Source organism: Erpetoichthys calabaricus, chromosome 6 (assembly GCF_900747795.2).
Source record: "Erpetoichthys calabaricus chromosome 6, fErpCal1.3, whole genome shotgun sequence".
In the NCBI taxonomy this organism is placed as follows: Eukaryota; Metazoa; Chordata; class Cladistia; order Polypteriformes; family Polypteridae; genus Erpetoichthys; species Erpetoichthys calabaricus.
The window spans coordinates 206,140,345-206,164,167 of NC_041399.2; the positions used below are offsets into that span (position 1 = coordinate 206,140,345).

At 38.0% G+C, this 23,823-nt stretch overlaps 1 protein-coding gene across 3 annotated transcripts in view; it reads right to left on the reverse strand.

Moving 5' to 3' along the window:
• Positions 1 to 2,209: 2,209 nt before the first annotated feature.
• LOC114653820 (coiled-coil domain-containing protein 106-like) overlaps positions 2,210 to 23,823 on the reverse strand; it is a 51,072-nt gene continuing 29,458 nt past the window's right edge. For 2 of the 3 annotated variants that reach the window (XM_028804365.2, XM_028804366.2), the window contains exons 4-5: positions 15,681 to 15,860; positions 2,210 to 7,927 (exon numbers count right to left, since the gene is read on the reverse strand). In XM_028804365.2, the coding sequence (XP_028660198.1) occupies positions 7,590 to 7,927; positions 15,681 to 15,860 (518 nt within the window). In that variant the 3' untranslated portion in view covers positions 2,210 to 7,589. The remainder of the gene's footprint in view (positions 7,928 to 15,680; positions 15,861 to 23,823) is intronic. The other variant, XR_003716572.2, reaches the window with a different exon arrangement.

Genomic DNA, 23,823 nt, shown 5'->3' on the forward strand with positions numbered 1-23,823 from the left:
CACCAATCTCAGCAAAGGACTTCTGAAGCTCTGTTAGAGTGACCATTGGGTTCTTGGCCATCTCTCTGACCAAGGCCCTTTTCACTCGGTTACTCAGTTTGGATGGACGGCCAACTCTTCATCCATTTCACAATCATTGAGACCACTATGCTCCTGGGAACAGTCAAAACTTTAGAAATGGTTTTTATATCCTTGCCCTGGTCTATGCCTCAGCGCAATTTTATTGCAGAGGTCTACAGAGAGTTCCTTGACCTTCATGGCTTGGTTTTTGTCCTAACATGTAGTGTAAATTGTGGGACCTTCTATACACAGCTACACGTCTGCCTTTCTAAACGATGTCCAATCGGTTCAATTTGTCAAGTTCTAGAAACATCTCAGAATTAAAGCAAAGAGGAGCACCATTTAGACTGCTGCTGAAAAGGGGCTGAATACTTTAATGAATGAGCGATTTCAAATTTTTGATTTTAAAAATACTTTTGCAAACCCATCTGTAAACAGGTTTTCGCTTGGTCATTATGGGTTATTGACAGTAGACTGAAGTACAAAAAAAAAAAATGATCCATGTATCCATTTCAAATTAAATCAATGCAATAACGTGTTCAGAATAATTTGTAAATCCACTGTCCAAGAAGAAATGGTTCTAAAAGTACCACCACGGAGCACACCCTTTAACTTTCTTGTGTATGTTAACAATTGTTGCTTCAATTCCACAACCTCCTCTTCACTTGAAAGAACAAAAAAAAAATCTGACAAACGAGAGAAGACAACTCAGTCCTTCAAGCCAATTTTTACTTAATAGCTATTCCGTACTAATATCTCATCTAGATTCTTCTTAAAGGAAAAGGTTTCTGCTTCAACTCCATGTCTCATACGTTTGTTCCAAATTCCCAGAACTCTTTGCATAAAGAAGTGTTTCCTGGCTTCTGTCTTAAATGCACTACCCCTTAACTTCCACTGAAGTCCTTGAGTAACTGATTCACCCTTAAGCTGAAAGAATGTCCTTTTTCAATGCCTTTGATGATTAGGAAGTCTTGGACTAGGTTCCCATAAACAGGTTTAATACTCTGAGTCTGACACAGTAGGACATGTCCTTAAGTCCCATGATGCACTTGGTTGCTCTTCTCTGCACAGCTTCAAGTGCTGCTATGTCTTTCTTGTACCGTGGTGACCAGAACTGCACACTATACTCCAGATGCGGTCTCAATAATAATAATTCATAATTCATTACATTTATATATCGCTTTTCTCAGTACTCAAAGCGCTATCCACACAGGGAGGAACCGGGAAGCGAACCCACAATCTTCCACAGTCTCCTTACTACTAAGCAGCACCACTACCACTGCGCCACTAGTGCATTATATAGTTTGTTAAATTTAAGTCAAGGGATGTTATGCTCATCTTTTATGATATAACCTAACATTTTATTTGCCTTTTCAAATGCTTAGTCAATAAAAATGTTGCGTCAACATAAACCCTTAAATCCTTTCAGAGGCTGTTTTCTGTACGACAGTATCTCCCATCTTTTATTTGTAATTGATGTTCCCTTTACCCACATGTAGCACTTTGCACTTTTCTACATAAACCGCATTTTCCAGGTGTTTACCCAATTCTGAAGCTTGTCCAGGTCTTGCTGAATTCTTTTGCTGCCTCCTCAGTGTCTGCTATTTTGTCATGAGCAAATTTGACAAGCTTACTAACAAATGATAGCTAGATAGATAGCTACTATCCCATCTCATCCATCTCTTGACCTTACGTAGTTTTACTTAATTATGGTCCTGTCTCGATTTCTCCAGGGCTCATAAACCCAAAACACATCTCTGAAATGACCAAATTAAGATATGTCTAGTTTAATTGCGGCCTGAAACAGCTAACACAAACATATGGACATGTGCCACTTATTTGACTAGATAGATACGAGAAGCACTATACAACAGATAGACAGACAGACAGACAGAACGAATAAACAAACTTTATTTGTCCCCAAGGGGAAACAATTATCATTAATATAAATCAGAAAAAGTAATGGTCCTGCTGATGACCCCATTCTCCTCTTATCTGTGCTGTTTTGTCTTCTTCCGGTTAACCAGCTGGAGACCAAGGTTTGTAGGTTACCTCTGATGTCTACAGCTTCTAGATCTCGTGGACCCACTGCCGAGATTAGTCCACAAGAGTAGTAGAAAATGTACACTGGCATCTAAAACACTTTCAAAACAGGCCACAAAAGGATGGATCTTTATTTTCAATTAAGGTGACAATAAATGTGCAAGTTTTCTTTGCAAGGAAAACCAGGTACATTTTTCATTACAAAATTCAACAAGAATTCAACAGCTTTCCGATTTCGTCTGTTTAGCATTTCAGTAACAACATCTCATTTGTTTATACTGTGAAACAATATAAAAGGAATGGAAGCAGCTTATTGTTTCTGGAAAAAAAAATTGTTTCTCCAGAGTGTATCAAAATTCAATATAATTTCATTATAACATATACGAAGTTATTAGTATGAACACTAATAAATAAGGCATTTATTTTATTAGTAATTCTGGACTAACATAAATGAACAATTTGAAAGTGCAACATGGAATTTAAAAACAAGGCAGAAACAGTGCTTTACAATGCATCACTAAGTACATGTGCAGTCGTCGGATCCTACAATGACCTCAGCAGTAACTTGAAGAGGTGCTAAAAATCTGAATCAGGGTAAAGTACAACATGGCACAACTGTGACGTCAGATACAAACGAGCCAAAACAGGACACTTCCCTCTGCTCAACAAACAACAGAGGAGAAACCATCAAACACAGCATGTAAATGATATTTAGTCTACCGCACCATATCTATCCTTCCATTTTAGGGCTTTATAACCATACAGACAAAACTGCACATTGACTTCAGTTGCCATGTACACTAGTATGAATTAAATATATATCTAAACTCAAACAACATCATATTAGATTTAAAGGTTATTTAAATAAAGAACAGTACAAAAGGTCACAAAAAATCCATAGCCTTTTTTTAGACTTTATATTTCTGGATGTAAAAAGAATTTACAGCTTGATGATCCAGAAGAATGTTGCAAAAGTGGCTTGGTAAGCATCTGCTGGAAACTGTGAGAAAGGCTCATTCAATGTAGAAAACGGAAAACGCAGCAATATTTTTTTTCTTTAGGAGAAAGCGCTGACGTCCAAAAAGGAAACAGTGATTGGGACGCTGAGACACTTCAGCGATCGTATAAATCAATGATTGTCATGAACCCATTCTTCTGATTTATAAAGTTGTGATCTTATCTGGAAAAGCTGATTAGGCAGCTGAAGCAGCAGGAATGTAAGAGAGGGGTACATATACAGTAACAGTGGCAAGGAAAAAGTATGTGAACCCCTTTAGAAATAACCAAATTTATGTACAATTTTGTCCAGTATTTACTGTGTGATCTTCATCTAAGTTGCAATTTGTTTTAACTAATAACGCACAAATTATTGTATTTCCCTTGTACATACTGTAATACTAGGGTGTTGTACCATGTTAGCCATTATGGATGTGGTGAGAAGTTAAGCAAAATGACACCTTTTATTGGCTAACTAAAAAGATTATGCAGGATTTCGAGGAAACTCAGGCCCCTTCTTCAGGCGAGATGTAATGAGTGCCCTGCAATGACTGGCATCCTGTCCAGGATTAGTTCCTGACTTGCTCCCCGTGCTTGCTGGGATACAGCACTCGGCCACAGAGGTCTGGATTAAGCGGATTAGAAAATGACAGGCCATTCAATTTGGTTTGCTGCTTGTTGTTGTTAAAATGCATGTTATGCCTGTGCTGAGATCGAAAGAGCTCTACAAGGCATCTTACATCTCGCCTGAAGAAGGGGCCTGAGTTGCCTCGAAAGCTTGCATATTGTAATCTTTCTAGTTAGCCAATAAAAGGGGTCAGTCTGCTTAACTTCTCACCTTGTATATACTGAGAACATCACTCAAACATTCACATGGAAAATATTTGTGGACCCCTTTGGAAATAACCGGATTGGAGTATAATTTGGTTTTATAATACTGTGTGATCTCCATCTACGTTAAAATAATGAAAAACCATAATCTATTTTAACTAATCACACATAAATTACTGTATTTCTCTCGTACATATTTAATATATCATGCAAAAAGTATGTGAACCCCTTTGGAAATAACTAGGTTTATGAAAAAATATGTCTTAAAATATACTGTGATCTTCATCTAAGTTAAAATAATGAACAAACACAACCGGTTTTAACTTATGACACACAAATTATTGTATTTGTCTTGTACATATTGAATACATCATTTCAATATTCACATAGAAAATGTATGTGAACACCTTTGGAAAATAAACAGATTTATGAATATGTTGGTCTTAAAATACAATTTGATCTTCATCTATGTGATAATAATGAACAAAACACAACCTGTTTTAACTAATAACCTGCTAATTATTGCATTTGTCTTGCATATACTGAATACATCATTCAAACATTCTCACGGAAATGCATGTGAACACCAAGATTAATGACTTTAGCACAAGTTATTAGGAGTCAGCAGTTAACAAACGTGGAGTCCAACCAATGAAATGAGGGTGAAGGTGTGGTTTAGTTCTAACATGACCTATTAAAAACAAAAAAAAAGACAAACATTTTGAGTTTGCTGTTCACAAGAAGCATCTGTGTATGTGAAGCATGGCTTGGAAAAAAAAAAGATTTCAGAACATCAACGATCAAGAACAGTGATTTATATAAAGCCTGAAAGGGTTGTGAAGTAGATTCAAAGAGTTTAGATATTCTGGGTTTGCTTCCCGAGTCCACCCTGCGTGGAGTTTGCATGTTCTCCCCTTGTCTGCGTGGGTTTCTTCCGGGTGCTCCGGTTTCCTCCCATAGTCCAAAGACATGTTGGTTAGATGCATTGGCAATCCCGAAATTGTCCCTAGTGTGTGCTTAGTGGGTGTGTGTGTGTGTCCTGGCGCCCTGACCGGGATTTGTTCTTGCCTTGTGCCCTATGCTGGCTGGGATTGGCTCCAGCGGACCCCCGTGACCCTGTGTTAGCATGTAGCGGGTTGGGTAACGACTGACTGACATTTAGACAATTTAATACTGTGACTACTGTCTCTGGTAGTGGGCACCATCCAAGACGACTTGAAAGGTACAACGCAGAATGCTCAACAACGTAAGTAAGAAATCCAGAATAACAGCTCAGGCTTTAAGCAATCCCTGTTACAGGTTAATATCTCTATTCATGAGTGTATTATATGCAAAACACTGAATAGGCATGGCATCCATCGCAGGACACCAAGAAAGAAACCACTACTCTCCATAGAAAAAAAAAAGCACTGCAGCACGCCTGAAACTCCACAATGCTACTGGGAAAATGTTCCGAGGAATTATAAAACTATCGCTGATAAAGCATTATGTATGGCGCAAAAAGGGCACTGCAACCAATGTTGAAGTATGTTGGAGGGAGCATCATGATGTCTAAGCCTTGGGACTTGGAGAGCTTGCCATCATTGAGCAGGAAAATGAATCCCCAATTTTTTTAAGGTACCCTACAGAATAACACCCTGACACATCCGCCAGTTCAAGTTCAGAAGAAGTTGGGTGATGCAACAAATCAATGTCCCTAAACATCATGCGAAAAGACAATTTCCCCTCGGGGATTAATACAGTGTACCCAATACCAAAAAATACCAAAATAAACATTGAAGTAAATCTAAAACAGAAAAGCTTCAAACAAATACAATTCACCTTTTGGAATGGCCCAGTTAGGGCTCACACTTTAACCCAATGGAGTAGAGTGACATCAAAAGAGGCACTCACACCAGACATCCCAAGAACATGGCTGAGGTGTTGCAGTTTTGTAATAAGGAATGGTCCAAAATTCCTCCTGAACGTTGGGCAGGTCTGATTTGGAGCTATCAGAAGCGTTTGTTGGGGGTTACTCATGCCAAAGGAGGTTACTAAATCCAAGGGGTCACTTTTGGAAAGTTTGATGGGTGTGTTCAACAAAGACATGAAAGATTTAACATTGTTTGTGTGTCAGTTTAAGCATATTATGACTTAGATGAAGATCGTATCACATTTTCAGACCTTTCAATTAAAAAAAATCAAGTAACTCCCAAAGATTCATATATTTTATTGCCACTGCAAAACAATATCAATGACAGAAATTTGAACTGTGTGGTTTGAGATTTTATTGCATTATGTAAAAAGCCAACTAAAGTGTTTTTTACATAATGTAATAAAAAGTGTAAGAGTAACACATATAGAAGAAAAAATTAGCATACTGTTACTTTGTTTTAAGAACTGGCCTTTTAACTATTACTGAATTAGTTATAAAATTATGAGTCATACTTATAGAAAAATAAATATAAAAAAAAAACATTTTAAATATAGTTCTCACAGTAATTGGAAAATGTTGTTATAAATTGTGCAAACGCACATAATTTAGCAACACTTTTCATGAAAATGACAACAAAAAGCAACTTGTTGCTTCCTTACAAAATGTAATTATATATGTAATAAAACAATGTCCCATGGGAACCATTCAAATAAAATAAACACACATACACACACACGCTCACACACACAAACACAAACACATTCAGCCTAAAGTACAGATTTTGGCTACAAATTGGTAAAAGACTGGAACAGACACAGCAGGAAAGCAAACCGGCAGAGCTGGGATTTGCAAGTAATGATATGCTAAGTAAGTAATCCTGGCATTTTCATTTTTTATGATATATGTAGTGTGTCTTATCTGGCCAATTGCACATTCCCTAGTTATTATTCCTTATGACATAACTGCTAAAGTTGATTATTATGAGTGTTATTTCACTTGCTCCAGTAGCAACAATATTCATTAACACAACACTTTTTAAAGTTCATAATACAATTTAAGGACAGACAAAAATATTTACACAGATCTATGACCACTAGTGTCCTTAAAGGTATCTACAGTTATACATTAATATAAAACACTTACTTCATGCCATTTCAGAATAGTGTGAACGTAAGACTGAATTTCTTAAAAATACAACAGGAAACAGGATTCAAATACAATCCTTTGTCATTTCAAATGCACCTGTTCAATGTGAGAATTAAATCATGCCCCACTGCTTTCTAAAAAAACAAAACAAAGAAAAATTCAGATATATTTAATCAAATATGGGATGAGTACTTAAAATGCCAAAAGAAGGCATGCTTAGGTGTTTTCTTCAGAAAAACTGTTTAATACTCACAATCATTGTTCTTTCATTATGTAACAAGATAAGGACTGCGGGGCCATCCATGACTATTCTACATTATCTCATTAGGTGATATGAAACCATATTAAAATTAATTTCTTTAATAAATCCACTTTTCTGCTTTTTGAGCCGGTGTTTTTTTTTTCAACAATACTATGTTCCCAAGAAAGGCATTATGTAAAGTTAAAGGGACAAAACAGATTGACTTTTATTTCTTTCCCCTAATGTCTTAGTCTTTCAATTTCTTCTCCTCCTTTGTTTCAAAACATCTAAAAAAATGTATACTGTAGATGCATAAATGGATAGTCATACGGATTTCAATAATCCTTTTCTTCTGCTTTACATCATACAGTGCATTTTGGGTTTTTTGGCTGTTATGGGTAACAGTTCTCCAGTAGCTTTCATTAACTCAATTTTACGGGATAAGTTCTCATCACTTTCTATGAGATTGGCACATTTTTGTGCATATTTCACCAGAGTTTCTTCTCGTGGATTGAAGAGTCCAACCACACCCAGCATTTCCTTAGCGGCAAGATGCAGTTCTGCTATCGGTGCAGTATTGGCTATGGTGTTTCTATCAATACCATAATGCCGAAAAGCTCCACTCATGCTTTTCTTTTTGTTGAAAGTCGATAATACTTGCTTGTATCGATGAATAACGTACTGCACACCAGTGGCTGAAAAACAGGAAAAATAACATTTTATAAGAAAAAAGATATAAATATTAATCTTTTCTCACATTCATTTAAACACGTTCCAAAATAACTATTAATGAAAAACTATCCAAAAGAACCGAAAAAAACAATTAAAGTTTAGGTACCACATTATGGTACTTGCAAAACCAACAACAACTTATCAATTCAGTACCATATTTGGCTTGTATAACAGCAAATTTGTTTAATCACATTTTTATTTCTCAAAAGTGTTAAAAATGACAAACTCAAATTACAATACATTGCAAAAAAAATCACAAATTATTCTTTCAAATATTTCAGAAGACTTCATCACTAAAGGACTTACAAATTTCTATACAAACTTTTGAAAGTGAATTCACCAAGACTTCTTTTATATTTGATCTTACAGATAAGAAGTATTAGATGCAGAAATCACACATAGAGCGCAGTGTGAATGGAACAATTGGAAGAAGATATCAGGACTATTGTGTGATTGAAGAATGAAAGTGAAGGTTAAAAGTAAGGTTTTTTAAGGTAGCGGTAAGACCACAGGTGATATATGAAGTGGAGACATGGAAAGTAAAGGCAGCACAGGAGATGCTGGATGTTGCAGAAATTAAAATGTTGAGATGGATGTGTGGAATTGCAAAGAAGGACACAAGAAGAAATGAGATAATCAGAGGTACAATTATAGTGGGAGAGATATCTAACAAAGTACCGGAAAGGAGGCTGAAGTGGTATGGACATGTGATAAGGAGAGACAATGAATATGTGGGCAAAAGAGGGATGGGAATGGCAGTAAAGGGGAAGAGCAAGCGAGGGAGGCCAAAGCAGAGGTGGACAGATAAAGTAAAAGAAGATCTGAAGGAAGAGGATCCGACTGACGAGGAGGTGTAGGACCAAGCTATATGGAGAAGGTTGATCAAGCACATCGACCCCACATAGAAGTGTGAAAAGATATTAAAGTGGAAGAAGAAGGAAAATAGTTTGTTAAGATCTAAGATTAACTGAACAAGAAAGTATTGTATAAAACTAAAAACAATTATAAAATATTTTTAATGTTTGCATTTCTTCTGCCAGCCAAGGCTTGAATTTGGACATAAGGCACTCAATTCTCACAGCTCTTTGTATTAAGTACATAAGATGGAGAGTCAATCTATGATATTATATTCTATCTATCTATCGATTGATTGATCGATAGAATATCATATCATAGATTGACCCTCCATCTATCTATCAATCATATAATATAATTGTGTCAGCAATACCTGAAAAGTACTAAAGACAAGTTTGTTAACCAATTAACCACCTGGAATATTTTTACAGGGGTAACACAAGTGCAATTTTGACATTAAAAAAATGAAATTCTTTTAAATTATAATTGCATATATAGCATGTGCATTTTAATGGGACACAAAAGTCCTCCTTGTTCGAGTCTACAACCTAAAGATTAACATCAAGGTAGGTTAAATTAGATTAGAGGTTTTCATTGTCACATACACTGCATAGTGACATTTTTGTGTCACAGGTGCAATGATGTATAAATAAATACAGTAAACAAGAGTAACAGAAGAAAAAAAGATGAATAAATAAACAACACAGATAAATAAATACAGCAAATAAGATAAAAGTTAAAAAAGTACTGTACAGTAAAATTACACAAAACCAGCAGTTGGGTACAGTACACAGCTCGTAGGATTATATTACTGGGAGTTCAGTGTCCTTCTGGCCTGGGGGGAGAATCTCTTCCAGTAGCGCAGTGGTTCCCAAACTCAGTCTTAGGGACTACCCCCTGGGGCTGCAGGTTTGTGTTCTAACCATTTTCCATTTTTAATTGGACTCCTAGCCTACTAAAGTGAGCTGTTATTTCCCAGTTTCTGTGTTTTGGGATCAATAAAAAAATTACAAAAGCAAATGTGTTAATAATAATAATATATTTTATTTATACAAGGCGCTTTTCTGAGAACTCAAGGACACCAAACAAACAATAAATAAATAAACACATTATAAACACTTAAAACATCAGAAAATATAAAAATTAAAACCAAACAAAGCCACTGTAATCATAAAGAAAAAGCCATTTTAAACAGAAGCGTTTTAAGTTTACATTTGAAGGTTGAATATGATTTGATATTTCTAAGCTCGGTAGGTAATGAATTCCAGAGCTTGGGAGCAGAACGGCTGAATGCTCTGCTCCCCACAGAGGTTAGACGGGTGAGAGGGACAGTCAGATGGATGGAGGAAGAGGACCTAAGGTTACGGGAGGGAATGGCAACATGAAGAAGGTTGGACAGATATGGAGGGGCAAGGTTACGAATGGCCTTAAATGTTAATAGCAGAATTTTAAAATCAATTCGAAACTTAATCGGGAGCCAATGAAGCGTGTTCGCACGTTTTAATAAAAATCAAGCAACTATATTGGATAAAATATATATATATTTTACTTTTGATTTCCATTCTGCTTTTCTCCAAAGCTATTTAACCTCCTCAAGAAAAAAAAAAGCCATGGCTGAGCCTTTTTGACTATGCAGGTGGCATTGACTTATCACGAAAGGCAAGTTGGTGATATGGACACCCAGGAACCTGAAGCTGTGAACTGTCTGGAAAGGGAAGTCATCGATGTGAAGTGGAAAGTGACTTTGTTTGTGCTTTCTGAAGTGAACAGTGACTTCCTTCGTTTTGATGACATTCAAGGAGAGGTTGTTGTTATGGCACCACACAATCAGGTCTTCTACCTCCCTCCTGCAGGCAGCCTCATCATTGTCACTGAAAAGGCCAATCACAGTGATGTCATCTGCAAACCTGATGATGCTGGTGCCCTCATGCTTTCATACATAGTCACAGGTAAATACACTGTATAGCAGTGGGCTGAGGCAGCAGCCTTGCAGAATGCCAATGTTAATGAACATCATTACGGAGTTATTTTTACCAATCCTCACTTAATAGGGTCTATTTATCAAGACGTAAAACACACAGTCAGAGATAGCGCTGCTCAGACCAACATCTCTGAGCTTTAGCACCAGGTTAGAGGGCACAATGGTGTTGAACGCAGAGCAGGAAAGTGCAAGATAGAATGGGACATCAGCTACTAAGTGTTCCACAAGTAGATATAAAAAAAAAAATTGTGATCAACACCTGAAGAAAATAAGAAATTTGACAAACAAAAGGAGACCATTCAGTCCATCAAGCTTGCTTGTTTAGCTAAACTGTCCCAACAACTCATTCAATCTCAGTGGCTATAGGTTTTCATTGTGACAAGCTTTAATACAAATTAAATTCTTGTTAATCAATAAATTCCTTATTTTTCTGTTTAAAAACTCTGTATGTTCATTTTGTGTTTGTAATGTATTTTATAGAGATGTACTAAAGAATTTCAGATTATACCTCTGTACTCCATTTCCAAAGTTATACATTAGAAACTAGCTGTACTATTCAGGCATACAAGTATATAACACCATGAAAGGAAGATGAGCAATTAATACATTGGCATTGTCACCATTACATAACAATTTGCCAACATTAAAGTAAAATGCAAATAAACAGTAATAAACACATTAACAAGGACTCTCTCTTAATTATACATATCTTATATAAGTGTGCATTTTTATTTTTGTATACTAGTTGTGCACTTTTTCTTACCTAATTTAAATTTGGTCTTTCTTGTCATGTAATTACAACTTTAAAATCTAGTAAAGCTATTAGAGCTACATCGTTTGCATGAAAATGTGCTACACAAATGAATATCATTGTTGTCGTAACAAAGGAACTGAATTACAACAATGACTGTATATAGCATTCACCACACTTTGATTTTTCAACACTTTATTGTGTTACTACTTGGAACCCTCTAGTAATAAAAATATTTAATAACGGCAAAGCAAAAAAAAAAAAAAAAAAGATATTTATCTAAATTAATTAAAAAAGAAAATAAACTGAAGGCAGATGTATGTACCACCACAGTACTTGAAACAACCATTTTTGGCAACAATTCTAGCTGTGACACATCTTGACACTGGGCATTTTGCCCATTCTTCTTGGTAAAACTATTGAAACTCCATCAAGTTGGGACCACTCCACAGGAGTTCGTTTGGGACTGAGGTCTAGGTTTTGAGTACATCACTCCACAACATTAACCTTTTGAGTTGTAAAAACTCTCCAGTGTGGATTTTGCTGTTTGTTTCAAGTTGTAGTCATAATGGAAGACAATTCATCATCTTATTCCCAGTGATCCTTCAGAAATCATCTTATTTTCCCCCATAATATTCCTGTACTTGGCTCCATCCATTTTTCCTTCTATCCTTATAACTTTTCCCATCACTGATACAGACACGTACCCCAAAGCAAGATGATGCCACTTTCATTCCTCACTGTAGAGGTGGTGTTGTGGTATGATGTTAGGTTTTTGACAGCTTTCCTCTCATCTAACCAAATTGTCTTCCACCAACTTGTTGAGGATCTCACGTGCCTTTATGCAAACTCAAGTCGGATGTGATATGAGTTTTTAATTCCAATAAAGGATTTCTTCTTGCCACCCTTCCTTTACAAGCCATATTTTCAAAGCGTGTGTGCTATTGTTTTCTCATGTACAGTTTCTCCAATATCTGTGATGGAGGAATGTAACTTCTATAGTCTTCCAAAGGCAGTTTTCGGACTTATATTGTGGCTGCTTTTGAGGAATTTTTCCAAATGGTTCAAAATAATCCAAATGCAGCAACTAGATAGACATTTCAGCACTAGTATGACTCATCTCACAAAAATAGTCCAAGTGTCTTTGTTTTTAAGAATTTTAGTGAAATTCAAAGCAAACAGCTCACAATAAAATAGAGAACAGGGTTGACAATACATGCAAAAATAAAGAAAAAAGGGGGAACTCATGATATTCTTATTAAATATCTAAGTTACATTTCTCAAGGTTTTAATGCATTGTACTATGCAACGGACAATCAGAAAACTATATGCCTTTAATATCTCTCTGACCATTCATGTTTCCTTCTAGCTGTCTAAATCCAATCTATGGGCTATTCTACTGTCACACAGTTAAGATTATGAACATTCCATTTTCTATAACTATAATAGGGAGTTAAACTGCATCTTCCATTATCTGTGTTAAACTATATTAATTTCATGCTAAGCACACTAAGGAAATTTTTCCATTAACATAAAATTTTAAGTATTTGGCTCTTACAACTCCCTTACAGATGTATTTATTCTGAAAGTATGTGAAATACTTCAACTGCACACTGCAGTCAAGTAATTATGTGAGTTGGCTCCTTTAGAGGTGTGTCAATGAAGCAGGTAAACAGTTATGCCATACATTCTTTTCTTTCTTTCTTTCATAATTTATAAAATTAGATTTTCACTTTACCATCATAAAGTGGTTTGTATTAACGAGTGGGAAAAAAGCCTCAGTAAAATAGATTATGATTCCATTCTGTAAAACAATAAAATGACCAAGTGAGTGAATACTTTTTTCTCTACCGTGTTTCCCCAAAAATAAGACCTACTTCAAAAATAAGCCCTAGCATGATTTTCAGGCTGCTCTGTAAAATAAGCCCTACCCCAAAAAAAGCCCTAGTCAAGATTGTCAGCTGAAAAGTAAGGCGCCTAAGGCCAGGTTTTTTACTTCACGAAATGCAACATGTGTGCCCGAAACATCCATTAAATTCCGAGGACACCTTGCCACAATATCTCTGAAAAGGATGTTTAATGATTACATCCATCAATTCGGGAATGCGCCCATTCCAGCAGCATCGGCGCAAGACAGAAACAAAATCCCTGTACGGGGCATCAACTCATCGCAAGGTGAACACAAGCACACACACACATTGGTGTCATTGTAGCTTCACCAAATCCCCAAACCTTCATGTCTTTGGATGGAAAACTGAGCCCACTGTGGAAACCCACCAGGAAAACATGCAAACTCCAGGCAGGGAACACAAGGAATGTGACTCTCTGTGAGACAGCAGCGCTACCGCTCTGCCACCGTGGCACCCCATATGTGAAACTATTAACAGTATTCATCCATCCATCCATCCATTTTCCAACCCACTGAATCTGAACACAGGGTCACGGGGTTCTGCTGGAGCCAATCCCAGCCAACACAGGGCACAAGGCAGGGAACCAATCCCAGGCAGGGTGCCAACCCATCGCAGGACACACACAAACACACCCACACACCAAGCACACACTAGAGCCAATTTAGAATCACCAATCCACCTAACCTGCATGTCTTTGGACTGTGGGAGGAAACCGGAGCGCCCGGAGGAAGCCCATGCAGACACGGGGAGAACATGCAAACTCCACGCAGGGTGGACTCGGGAAGCGAACCCGGGTCTCCTAACTGCGAGGCAGCAGCACTACCACTGTGCCACCGTGCCGCCCCAACAGTATTCATTATTTAAACAAAGTTAACGATTTATCTGTAAAATGTAACATACATGTTTTAATGCATTTCATCATGAAAGCGATATCAAGTATAAATCTAAAAATTGTAAATGTGCAGAGGGCTGGAATATCATAAATTTAATATGTTCTGTGGGGTAAACTATTGCTTTTGTCAGGTCAGGAGGAAGCCCCAGAAGTGCATAGCGATTTAACAACTGGGTCGGTTTTAAGATGACGTTTACGACGGTCTGCTTTAATGATAAAGTAAACTACGAGGTTAAAGTGGACATTTCGAAGTTAAAGCCAAAATTTTTACTTTAATCACAAAATAGACATTTTCATGATGTCCTTATTTTTTTTCTCTGTGGCTCAAATACGCCACCATACATTCTGAGGGTATTGTAAAGGTTCAAAAAAAAAAAAAAAAGACGGCACAGATGATGGTATGTGAGACTTTTAAAATGTATCACGTCATTACTTTCGGGAGTATGCGGCGCTTGAATATCAAAGCAGCACAAATGCATTTGTATGTCGGCATTTTGCTTCACCACATTGAACCATTCATCAAACATCGAAGCACATACCTCGACCCTGGAGGATCATAAAAGTGGAAGGGGGAGCAAGAAATTCAGGCTGGAATTCAGGGTTTGAACTTGGAGAGTTATGACGATATTCCAGAAGAAGATGACATGACTGTATTTGGATAAATGTATACTGTTGTACATGAATAAATATAAGACATCCCCTGAAAATAAGCCCTAGTTCATCTTTTGAAGCAAAAATTAATATAAGACCCTGTCTTATTGTCAGGGAAACACTGTATTAATAGATTTGTATTATTATTACCATTGCATAGTAGGTTAGGTTATAGTATAGTTGCCATTTTTAATAACTGGAGTGCAGACAGTTTAAGTATCTTTCTATACAGTTAGTTTCAGGTTGGCCCTGAACTAGCAATCTTCTGTTGACTTGATTAAATGACAAGTTATATTTAATTATTAATTATGCAAAGTTTTTAACTGGATTCCACAAACTGATTGCAAATATAGTATAACAAAAACATATTTGTGAACTCAGTAAATAAAAGACAGCTAACTTCTAATTAAACAACTGGAGAAAAATCTGCAGGGAGTCTCACTCTCCTGGACCAACACTACATACTACTGCGATAATGAGAAGATACCTCAGACCCTGGGGCACCAATATTGTGATTTACGTATATGTAGGTTATATACAAGCAAGAGGAAAGGGGAAAATACTTCTAGAGGAAGTACAAAAGAATGTGAAAATTAAGATTCAAAATGCTACTACTGAGCCATCAGCTCATATCAGAGTACAGAGTTCATCACTAAAATGCATAATTTGTACATACCTCTTTTTCTGCTATAGTCTTTTGACTTTTTTCCCCGTCTTTTATCTTTATGATGCCTTCTCTTCTTTGCTTCACTTGAAGTGCCTGATGATACGGATGTAAAAGATATGTCCGAACCACTGTCATTGCTAAATGCAGAGCTACTGGAAGCTGTCCTTGACCTTTTCCTTGGTTTAGTTTCTAAACAGTAAAAAAATATAATTACTTAGATTTCTATAAACTAAAAAATCAATGGTCCTTTAATAAGAAAATGTTATGTGTTACACATTCTCTCTTCTTACATATAAAGTAGGACACAAATATCTTACCAAATCTACTATGCCAATTTTCAGCCAAACAGAACATACAATTCTCACTTTCCACTAAAAATTATATTAAAATCCTCACTTCTCTGCACTTCACATTTGAAATTCTTATAATTGCACATTTTCCCACATAAGTAAAGCACTTTAGCAGATTTAAAAATAAATAAGTTTCAAAGGTGACTTATTTCTTGGCTTGGAATGGCTGTGGGGTTTACACTCTTGTCCTGAGTTTTGACACCAGGGGAGCTAGATCGTGGGCTGGTCATTTCCAAAGCAAAGAATTTTAAAAGACAGTACTGTTGATTTATTGTAGGTATTTCTTTACAAATTGTGTTTGCTATTTAGAATTTAGAAATGTATCGTCGTAGTATGCAAGCTAGAATAAGGAAGCATAATGAGGGAGAAGAAACTTTGAAATGTATTTAGGAAAAAATAATGCAGGTCTTACAGTAGAATACAATGGTTTGATTCCAAGGAATATAGTTAATGGATGTTATTCTCCATAAGAAAAGCAGCACTGAAAAATGTTCTAGATGATGTATTTGGGAAAACCATTAATGATATTAAACCAAACACAAAAATAAATCATTGCAGTATACTGTATAAGCAGGATCTCGGTATATAGTTATCACAATTTATGGAAATTTCTTAATGGAAAGAATAGGAGGTATTAAAAGCATAATGCCACTCTGAACATATCGGCTTCTTAACAATTCTTAGGAATGTTAAAATCAGTTAAAAAATAAACAGAACACAAGCAATCACCAAATAATTATTATATTATTGAAAAATCCAATAAGAATTTCAAACATAGCAACACAGTAATCTGTTCCACTTCATCACAGAAATTTTCCAGAAATATGAGCCTAAGTGGTAATTTAAAAGAATCTTTACTCTAATTAATGCATGGCAGTCTGTTAATCTGAGGCGCAGCTACCAATAAAACATTGGCATTCTTGTCAACACTAAGCTCTTCCACATTCCCAGAGTTTATGTGTTTAAATCTGCAACCACAGGTTTCTTACTTTTGTTAACGTATACATTTGGATGATGCTTTAAGCCAAAGTAATTTAACTTTTAGCACACAAGAGGTTTACGTGCACTTTTTTTTTATATAAATGAATTATAGGTAGGTTAAGTGTCTTACTCTGATCAAACAGTAAGATGGACGCAGGAAGTAAACATGCGATTATATATACACCACATACACTTGCGGATAAGTTCTACCGCATATAAGTCAGGACTTGATTTTACAGTATAATTTCTGGTATTTTATAATGTCGGTCGTATTTGTCGAATGTGGAAAATTCACGCTATTGGTACAAGGGATCATGATATGCAAACGCCCACCTGAGAGAGTAACCACAGAGCACACTGCCTTTTTTTTCTATGTGAGTGCGGCAATGCGCTGTATCAGCGTGTACTCCTAACCTCTAACTCTCTCTCTCTATCTGTTGTGCCTACATGACCACAAAGTAATACCCGAACTATTCCAAAGTGACGTTTGCACTGTTTTGTGTTTGTGTATCTCACACCCTCATACACCTTTATTGTAAGAGCATCCCTTATCTACAGTGGAGCGTTCGATCAGAAGAAAATATGAAGCTGGTTTTAAATTAAACATCGTTGAAGTAGCAAAAGAAACTGGTAACCGCGCTGCTGCGACAAAATTTGATGCGTCAGAGAAACTGATGTGAGATTGGAGGAGGCAAGAAGATGTAAAAATAAATAAACAAATAAATAAAGTGTTGCATTTTTGAACGGGTGTATAAGTCAGGGTCTGATTTTATAATCGATTTTTCGGGTTTCAGAAATCAACTTATACGTGAGTATATACGGTATATACATATGGAAGTGCTGGGGGGGAAGAAGAAAAGGGACACCCGGAGTGCTTCCGGCTGTGCAGCCGGTACTTCCGCCATACTGGGGAGTGTCGGTGGAAGCTAATCGGGAGGCACCTGGAGCACGTCCGGGTGTGTATAAAAGGGGCCACCTCCCTCCATTCGAAGGCTGGAGTCGGGTGGAAGAAGACAGAACTTTGGGGTTGTGTGTGCACTTCGTAAATAGTAGACAGTGTAAATAAACGTGTGGTGGTACTTATTACGATGTCTGCCTGTCTGTGTCCAGGCTGCTTTCTACTACACACAACACACTATATATATATATATATATATATATATATATATATATATATATATATATATATATATACACACAATGGAACCTCGGTTCACGACCATAATTCGTTCCAAATCTCTGGTCGTAACCCGATTTGGTCGTGAACCGAAGTAATTTCCCCCCATAGGATTGTATGTAAATACAATTAATCCGTTCCAGACCGTACGAACTGTATGTAAATATATATATATTTTTTTTTAAGTTTTTAAGCACAAATATTAGTTAATTATACAGTGTATCCGGAAAGTATTCACAGCGTATCACTTTTTCCACATTTTGTTATGTTACAGCCTTATTCCAAAATGGATTAAATTCATTTTTTTCCTCAGAATTCTACACACAACACCCCATAATGACAACGTGAAAAAAAGTTTACTTGAGGTTTTTGCAAATTTATTAAAAATAAAAAAACTGAGAAATCCCATGTCCATAAGTATTTACAGCCTTTGCTCAATACTTTGTCGATGCACCTTTGGCAGCAATTACAGCCTCAAGTCGTTTTGAATATGATGCCACAAGCTTGGCACACCTATCCTTGGCCAGTGTCGCCCATTCTTCTTTGCAGCACCTCTGAAACTCCATCAGGTCGGATGGGAAGCGTCGGTGCACAGCCATTTTAAGATCTCTCTAGAGATGTTCAATCGGATTCAAGTCTGGGCTCTGGCTGGGCCACTCAAGGACATTCACAGAGTTGTCCTGAAGCCACTCCGTTGATATCTTGGCTGTGTGCGTAGGGTCATTGTCCTGCTGAAAGATAAACCGTCACCCCAGTCTGAGGTCAAGAGCGCTCTGGAGCAGGTTTTCATCCAGGATGTCTCTGTACATTGCTGCAGTCATCTTTCCCTTTATCCCGACTAGTCTCCCAGTCTTTGCCGCTGAAAAACATCCCCACAGCATGATGCTGCCACCACCATGCTGCACTGTAGGAATCGTATTGGCCTGGTGATGAGCAGTGCCTGGTTTCCTCCAAACGTGACGCCTGGCATTCACACCAAAGAGTTCAATCTTTGTCTTATCAGACCAGAGAATTTTCTTTCTCATGGTCTGAGAGTCCTTCAGGTGCATTTTGGCAAACTCCAGGTGGGCTGCCATGTGCCTTTTACTAAGAAGTGGCTTCTGTTTGGCCACTCTACCATACAGGCCTGATTGGTGGATTGCTGCAGAGATGGTTGTCCTTCTGGAAGGTTCTCCTCTCTCCACAGAGGACCTCTGGAGCTCTGACAGAGTGACCATCGGGTTCTTGGTCACCTCCCTGACTAAAGCCCTTCTCCCCCGATCGCTCAGTTTAGATGGCCGGCCAGCTCTAGGAAGAGTCCTGGTGGTTTTGAACTTCTTCCACTTACGGATGATGGAGGCCACTGTGCTCATTGGGACCTTCAAAGCAGCAGAAATTTTTCTGTAACCTTCCCCAGATTTGTGCCTCGAGACAATCCTGTCTCGAAAGTCTACAGACAATTCCTTTGACTTCATGCTTGGTTTGTGCTCTGACATGAACTGTCAACTGTGGGACCTTATATAGACAGGTGTGTGCCTTTCCAAATCTTGTCCAGTCAACTGAATTTACCACAGGTGGACTCCAATGAAGCTGCAGAAACATCTCAAGGATGATCAGGGGAAACAGGAGGCACCTGAGCTCAATTTTGAGCTTCATGGCAAAGCTGTGAATACTTATGTACATGTGCTTTCTCAGTTTTTTTACTTTTTAATAAATTTGCAACAATCTCAAGTAAACTTTTTTCACGTTGTCATTATGGGGTGTTGTGTGTAGAATTCTGAGGAAAAAAATGAATTTAATCCATTTTGGAATAAGGCTGTAACATAAAATGTGGAAAAAGTGATGCGCTGTGAATTCTTTCCGGATGCACTGTACCATAGAATGCACAGCGTAATAGTAAACTAAATGTAAAAACATTGAATAACACCGAGAAAACTAACACTGCAATAGTTCGCGCTATAGCGCTACGAACCGCTAGCTAAAAACACATTTTTTAATGAGTTTTAAGCACAGGGAAAAAAATGAACATTTGAAAAATCCGTAATTTAATAAACCACCAAGAAAAGTAACATTGCAACAATGCACGCTACGAACCGATCGCTGTAAATAGAAGTGAAAACAAACACAAGCCCATTGCATTTTTTAACTGCCGTCTCTACCTTATGCGTCCAGCCCTCGCTCGCTCACTCTCTCTCTCTCTCTCGTGCGTGTGCGTATGTCTCTCTCGTGCGTGTGTGTGTGTGTGTGTGTCTCTCTCGCGTGCCTATGTGTGTGTGTGTCTCTCTCGCGTGCCTGTGTGTGTGTGTGTCTCTCTCGCGTGCCTGTGTGTGTGTGTCTCTCTCGCGTGCCTGTGTGTGTGTGTGTCTCTCTCTCGCTCTTTCTCACGCACCTGTGTGTGTGTGTGTCTCTCTCTCGCCTGTGTGTGTGTGTCTCTCTGTCTCGTGTGTGTCGCACTCTGTCTTTCTTGTTCGCTCGCTCGCTGCACAGGAAATGCACAGGGAGAGACTAAACACATACAAACCGAAAGGGAAACTGGCTTGTTCATATAGTGTGTGGTTGTGAACAGATGCAAAAGTTTGGCGAACTTTTTGGTCGTAAACTGATTTGTACATGTTCCGAGGTTCCACTGTGGATATTATATATATATATATATATATATATATATATATATATATATTTGCAGCTGGAGATCCACGAAGGGAGAAAAATGAATCACGTATCATAAAATAGTTTTTTATTCCTGAGCTTTCAACCCCTATCAGGCAATATATAGCAACACATTAAGTTTTGGGGGGGAGGTGACTAAGTCCGTATGATCGGGGTAGGGGGGAGGTTTGTATAGTTTATTTATTATGTACATGTTCTTCTTAAGTTAGCATATACTGGATTTATGTCCAAGTGTCTGTTGATGGCGTTTTCATCTGATAGCCAAGACTCGGCCAACTCTCTGGCACTTTTAGTACTGGCCTTAAATTTTACTTTTACATTGTCCCAGTTGAATGTGTGTCCTGTCGATTTAGTATGTGCATAGATCAAAGATAGTGCGTCCTTTCTTCCGACGGCGTTGCGATGTTCCTGTACACGTGTTGAGATTCTTTTTGACGTTTGTCCTATGTATACCGCTGATCAAGAATTGCATGGGATACTATAAACTGCGTTTCGTGTTTCTGCTGTCAATTTCTTGTTTTTAGCATTAAACAGGACCGTGCGCAGATTGTTCATGGGTTTGTGTGCTATTCTGATGCCCCACTTGGTCAGGATGCGCGCTGTGCCTTCTGACACATTGTGGTGATAAGGGAGTGAGTGTCAGGTGGGGTGGGGTTTCTGATTTAAGTCGATTATTTGCTGATTCATTTGGCGTCTGCTGTGTAGGCTCCGATTAATGAATGTTTTTGAGTATCCGTTCGAAGTGAAAAGGTGGAAGAGATAGCGTCTCTCATTAATTTTTGTTTCCTTAGTATTACAATGAGTGTGGACTCATTTGAAGAGGGTTTTCACGCAGCTCCGTTTATGAGATACCAGGTGGTTGCTGGAGAAGTGTAGAATCTTGTCTGCGTAGCATTGTTTGCGGTAAACACTTGTGGTCAGGGTGGCGTCGCTATTTCTTTTGATGTAGATGTCCAGGAAGCTGATGTGTCGGTTCATTTCTTTTTCCATTGTGAACTGGATTGCAGGGAATATTGTGTTGATATGATTGTAGAACTCATTCAGCTGGTTCTTTCTTAGTATGACGAATGTGTCATCTACATAGCGTATCCAAATTTTGGGTGTAATCTGGGATAAAGCTATGTTTTCAAATCGTTGCAGTACCAGTTCCGCTAGGAGTCCTGATAACGGTGATCCCATTGGCATGTCTTCTTTCTGAGTGTAATACTTGCCGTTGAAATGAAAGTGAGTTTTTTGGCAAAGTGATAAAGGGTGCATTATGTCTTTGATGGACAGTTTGGTTCTTGTTTCTATGGTGTGGTCAATATCCAGTTTCATTAATAGTGTTTCTGTGGCCAGTTGGATCGGAATCACGGTGTATAGCGATACAACATCAAACGAGACCATGATCTCGTCCTCGGCGATGGATACGTCTTTCAAGCGCTGTAATGCCGACTCTGCGCTGTTGACGGAATAATCTGAGTCGTAAGTTAAATGTTTAAGTAGTTGGAAAAGTCTTTTTGATAAGTTGTATGATGGTCCACCTATTAGGCTAACAACTGGTCTGTATTTCAGTGGTGTTTTATGTATTTTTGGGAGTCCATAAAATTCCGGGCAGTTAGCATCGTTGGATTTCATTTTGTGAAAGTTCTGTACATCCAGGCGGTTACAATTTCGGAGTTTGGTCAGAGTATAGTTTATTTTATTCAGTGTAGTTTTTGTTGGGTCGTTATTTAGCTGTTGATAAGTATTAGTGTCAGAAAGCATTTCTTCCATAGCTGTGGTGTATTGTTCTTTGTCTAGGATGACAGTTGTGCCTCCTTTGTCGGCTGGTGTAATAATAATGCTGTTGTCATTCCGTAACGATCTTAGAGCTTTCTGTTCACTTGCCAGAATACGTGTGGTTGGTTGTCTTGTGTGTAGCTGGCTGGCGACATTGCATCTTATTTCTTGTGCATGTTCTGTTGGTATTTTTTCAGTTACTAAGATGAACTTCCTCGGTTCCTTGGAACACATGTCAGATGCGTCTTTGTAATTGAATTTTAATCCTCTGGAGAGAATATTGTGTTCTGTGGTGGTGAGCCGTCTTTTGGATAGGTTGTGGGTTAGATTGGGGGCTGTTCATATGTTGATTTCCAGTGAGTTTATCCCATTTTCTGTTGAGTGTATTTCATTTAGAAATATGGTTTTTGGAAGCGGTGTCCTGGATCCTTTTAGTCCATTCCTTCGTAATCGTTTGCCCACATGTTGTGATTAGTTTAGCATGTTGCTCCTTAATTACACATCGGTAAAAGTTTAGTTGGCGGTGTGTTTCCGTGATAAGTTCATACAACACTCGTTTTGTAAATTGTTGTATGATGGTTGACATTTTCGGGGTGTTCGTTGGTGGCTTGAATCGTAAGCATTTCGGAGTTAAATCGTGCCTGATGCAACTATAGAGGAAGAAGAGTTTTTCATAGCTGTGTGCTTCACGGATTGCCGAAGTTTCCCATCGTCTAATACATTGGAGGGCTTCTTGCCCGAAGGTTACACGAATGGAAGAGAAGGTCTGTGATACGGTTTGCATATTTGCAGCTGGAGATCCACGAAGGGAGAAAAATGAATCACGTATCATAAAATAGTTTTTTATTCCTGAACTTTCAACCCCTATCAGGGGTCTTCATCAGAGGATTTAAGGCCAGTACTAAAAGTGCCAGAGAGTTGGCCGAGTCTTGGCTATCAGATGAAAACGCCATCAACAGACACTTGGACATAAATCCAGCATATGCTAACTTAAGAAGAACATGTACATAATAAATAAACTATACAAACCCCCCCCGATCATACGGACTTAGTCACCTCCAGACACCCCCCCGCCCCCCCCCCCCCTTGATCATATGGACTTAGTCACCCCCCCCCCCCCCAAGTGTTGCTATATATTGCCTTTGATTCTTGAAAGTCTAAGCATTATCCTCTGATGAAGAGGGTGGTTGAAAGCTCAGGAATAAAATGAATGATCGGGGGGGGTTTGTATAGTTTA